This window comes from Etheostoma spectabile, chromosome 6 (assembly GCF_008692095.1).
Source record: "Etheostoma spectabile isolate EspeVRDwgs_2016 chromosome 6, UIUC_Espe_1.0, whole genome shotgun sequence".
NCBI classification, from domain to species: domain Eukaryota; kingdom Metazoa; phylum Chordata; class Actinopteri; order Perciformes; family Percidae; genus Etheostoma; species Etheostoma spectabile.
This window is the reverse complement of record NC_045738.1, coordinates 5,134,884-5,139,514: the sequence shown is the minus strand read 5'-3', so window position 1 is coordinate 5,139,514 and position 4,631 is coordinate 5,134,884. Positions and strand designations below refer to the sequence as shown.

Sequence of the window (4,631 nt, the reverse complement as noted above, 5' to 3'; positions counted from 1 at the left end):
TGTGTGTGTGTGTGTGTGTGTGTGTGTGTGTGTGTGTGTAGGAGATAGTTCCTGGTGGTCAGAGGAGAGCAGTGCTTCAGCCTTTACTGTCAGACACCCAGTACAAAGTGACAGTCACCCCAGTTTACACTGATGGAAAAGACGGAATCAGTGTCTCTGCTCTGGGTGCCACATGTAAGTTGTACAAACCTCCAACAAACACACACACACACACACACACACTCACACACACACACACATACACACGCACGCACGCACAAGCACGCGCACACACACACACACACACACACACACACACACACACTCTGGGTTTTTCAATTTTTCATTATACAAAGATGCAGCTTCCAGTTTAGGTGAACACATCTGACAAAACTGAAAGCTAATGAAAATAAATGTTATTGCTGTGAGCAAATGTTAATTTGCAGTGCACTGCTTTCATGTTCATTCATGTTCCCGAAGGAGAATGTGAATTATGCTATGCCAAATACTGATGCCTTCTTAATTGTCTTAATGAAAGCCGTTCATAATTACAGCAGCTCTTACAATTAATGCAACGATTAAAATATTTTGCTCTGTGCAAATTGATTTGATCAACTATTCTTGATTACCTCTTATAAGCGGTTGTGATTGTCTCCTTGTACAGAGAATTGAGATCTCAGACAGAAAATACCATGTTATTAGATGAGGGGTACTATATTTCACCATATGGCAAATAAAACCTCTTCTCAGAAGCATAGCTGTACAGTAAATCAGAAACCAGGCTTGCTTGATGTTGAGTAAGACATGGTTTTCCGACAGGGAAAAACTGTCTTCTCCTAAATCAGGGTCTCCATGAATTTACAACCTTTTGGTAACTCAAATTCAACCAGGCCTGTAAATATCTCAATTTTGCAATGTAACCATGATTTATATTTCACTGTTTGTTGAAAAGGATGTAATTAAACCATATATCAATAATCTACATACAAAGTGGCAGTGGTCTTTTTTTTTCCACAACAAGAAACAAAAGTCACAAGCCATACAGTCACTGCACTAGTTCTTAAAAAATAACCTATTGAAAAAAGTGGGAATGTGTGGAATTAGTGCAAAAAAGGGCTTGACTCTCTTGCTTTGGCATTTGTACTAAAATGCTGGCATTGCCTCAGCACTAGTATTAAAAAACCTTCAAATGATTTCCAGCCCTAGGTCATAATTTTTTTTAAAGCTAAAACAGTGTTTGACAACTTGTAGCTCTATGGAGCTGTTTTCTATAATTGGGCCGTTTTGTATATCGTTTTGTAAACTTAAAAAAAATCGGATTTGCAAAATTTTCATGATGAAGGGAATGCACTTGAAATGTTTGTTAGACGCATTGCATCAGTAACACTGAATGTAAACATAACTTCTGTTTGTTTACGTCAAAACTCCACAGGGCACATTCAAGTCAAGTTTTGAGAAGCACTCCTATATTTTAATTTAGTTTGTGTCTTGGCAGTGCCCCTCTTGTCTCCCGGAAACCTACGGGTGTCAGAAGAGTGGTACAATCGCTTCAGGGTCACCTGGGATCCACCTCAGTCTCCTACACTGGGTTATAGGATCGTCTACCAGCCCATCTATGGTAAAAACACACACACACACACACTGCCACTAAACTCAAACAAAGATATAATAATAACAAACATTAATGTATTAATGCAGCTTTTCCAATGAAAGTGTAGCTAAAGGAGGATCATTTTATGTATTCGCTACATTTAGTGATTTTAAATTTACATTAAGTATATTGTAGCTGTATCTCTCTCTGTGTATGTAGACATTTGCACACACAACCACTTCTTCCATCCATGTACCAACATTATCACTGTGAAAACAGCAAACAAATGAATTTCCCTTCAACTCAATACCTAATATCAGATTAATTCAGCCTGTCTGCTTGAAGTTGGATCCTCAAAGACGCAGTAGTTGTAACAGTGGAGTTATGGAAACTATAAAGACTGGAGACTTGTCTTAGAAGGATGAAACAATTAGCACTTGAGAAGCAGCAGAACAGTGACAATGGGCTTTTGATGATAATTCAAGACAAATAATTAATAAAGAAGGGTAATATTTTACTTCAGCTCTGGATCGCTGACATTTCCTTGAAACCTCAACCGTATTGTTTAAAAGAATAACTAAGAAGTCGCTATCAGGAAAAACTCTGAGAGTAGTTTGTTTTTCACCTACTATGTGCCTGTTGCAGGTTTGTTGCTGGTGGATTCTCCCATAACAAGCAGATTAGTATGTTTGGACGAGCTTGTGTCCCAGGGCAAAGCACACTCTAAATTAAAAAGAATCCTCCTGTGCTTGACATCTAACAGCTGTTTAACAGTGCTTCCTGTGTGTGTGTGTGTGTGTGTGTGTGTGTGTCAAGCTAATTAAGCCAGCATTAACGTAGATCCATGAGTTGGCTGTAAATCCCGTCTCCAACTGTTGGTTGATAATACACAATGCATTATGTTAAAAGGTTGGGGCTAATGCTGCATGTCCATTGCAAAAAGTCAACATTCACACCAGCTGATGAGATGAGCCATGTAGAAAACAAGAAAACAGAGACAGGAAAATGTTCCTGTATTGCATTGTATTTCTAAGTTATTGTAACATAACCCCTTGTGGTTGTTTATGTGTTTACTTTCAACTTTAGCTACATGAGAAAAACCACTTTAAGGATGCAATGCTATCTTGGGTAACATTAGCACAGTGTGCAGGGTCTACGTCTAACCCCCCAAAATTCAATTCTGAATGGATTAAAATGTTTTAAATCTATTCTCAGTCTGTGCTCATGTATACATGTGTGTGTATTTCTTAGTTTCAGGACCAGTTATGGAGACAACAGTGGATAAAGATTTGAACTCCATGCTGCTTCTGAATCTACTGACTGGGACGGAGTACAGTGTTCAAGTGACGGCTTCCTACCCTACAGGACAAAGTGAACCATTGCTAGTGAATGCCAAGACATGTAAGCGTCCTCATCATACATCTGCAAAGATTACTCACACTTTGTTGTGAGAGTAGCTGTTAGGTAAGGGATAATGTAAAGCGAGTAATACACAGCTTATTACGTCTACTCATGCAAAGGAGCTAACTAATGCTCTGTTTGCATTGTTGCCATGAGCTCTGTTAGCAATGCCCAGTTTAACCCTGTCTCTCCCTTTGTGATGGCTGATCAGCAGTATTAGCTCTGTATGAGCACAAATATTGATTTAAAAAACTATTTCATTGATTTAAAAATGGTCCACCAGAGTCTATGAACATGACTTTATACGTAGCAACGGTCTGTTATAATTAGCAATAGCAGACCGCAGAATGCAGTGATTGACCAATCAGAATAAAGTATACAACCAATGCATGTAATAAAACGTGGATATGATATCTGATTGTCCAATTAAACTCATGTTTTCCTTCATAGAAATGTCTTCACTGTCATCCTCACTTGGCACTGTTGACTATGTATTGACATGACATTTCACTTCCGGGATTGTTCAGGTGTTGCTGGAAATTCCTTATTTTCGGCCGGATGTCCGTCACCTTCCGCTTTCTTTCTTTCTCTCATTTTAAACACTGGTCGATTTATGAAGTCTATGGTTAACGCTCTGGGCCCTGAGGACATTTTTACAGTTTAATTTCCGTCTGGATTTATTTTTATAAAAACGAGCTTGTTAAAAAATCAACCTGTGTCTAAAGTCAAGATATGAACATCATTTTTTTAGGACAAACTGGGCTATTAGAATATTTGGGTTGCAGTGGGTCACTTGCATGTTAAAATGGTTGTAGGGCCTTAAGATAAATAAATAAAATAAATAAATAAATGAATCTTCCAGATATGGATATCACCGACATATAAGTAAAACCTAAGCATTTTCCTTCTAAAACACTTCTCATATGTTTGGGAGTCACACTGTGAAGAAATAATCATTATAACTTATACAGTTGACAAAATACATGCATTTTTTCCAAAAAAGTCCAGACGTTGGCTTTCATGACATACTATGACCAATAAAACATAATAATGTCATATTTATTGATATACACCCACACACAATGTTTACATGCAAATATGTGTCTAAATATTGCATATTTTGCCTTCCATAGAGTCTATAGGCATTTTTGTCCCTCTGGCCTTCCATACAAGAGGGGTGCTTTTATCTCCATATATGGGATGCACTTCCTGAAAAATACACAGGACAGACAGAGAGAGAGAGACGGAATAGCATAAGCGGCAGAAAATGAGCCAAAACGCGATGAATTATGGAAATAAAGTGGATCAATCTTGGATATAACAGTATGGATTCAAAGCCCAAAGAGGCTGAAGTTCCAGGCTGGATAGAAAATCCCCTGTAGCGGCTGTGGCTCAGTGGTAGAGCGGTTGCCTGCCAATTGGAAGGTTGGCTGCCCCGCTGCCCGCCTCTCCGAATCCCCCCCCCGACCCTGCAGTCAATTGTCGAATGTCCTTGGGCAAGACACTGAACCCCGAGTCGCCCCGGTGCTGCGCATTGGAGTGTGATATGTGTTGAATGTTTATCTGATGAGCAGGTGGCACCTTGTACGGCAGCCCCGGCCGCAGTGTATAAATGTGTGTGAATGGTGAATGTATCCTGTAGATGTGAAAGCGCTTTGAG

General features: G+C 39.2%; 1 protein-coding gene across 2 annotated transcripts in view; it reads left to right on the top strand.

Moving 5' to 3' along the window:
* col14a1a (collagen, type XIV, alpha 1a) overlaps positions 1-4,631 on the top strand; it is a 131,936-nt gene that overhangs the window by 56,554 nt on the left and 70,751 nt on the right. For both annotated transcript variants that reach the window (XM_032519029.1, XM_032519030.1), the window contains exons 20-22: positions 42-174; positions 1,475-1,597; positions 2,822-2,971. In XM_032519029.1, coding sequence (XP_032374920.1) covers positions 42-174; positions 1,475-1,597; positions 2,822-2,971 — 406 coding nt within the window. The remainder of the gene's footprint in view (positions 1-41; positions 175-1,474; positions 1,598-2,821; positions 2,972-4,631) is intronic.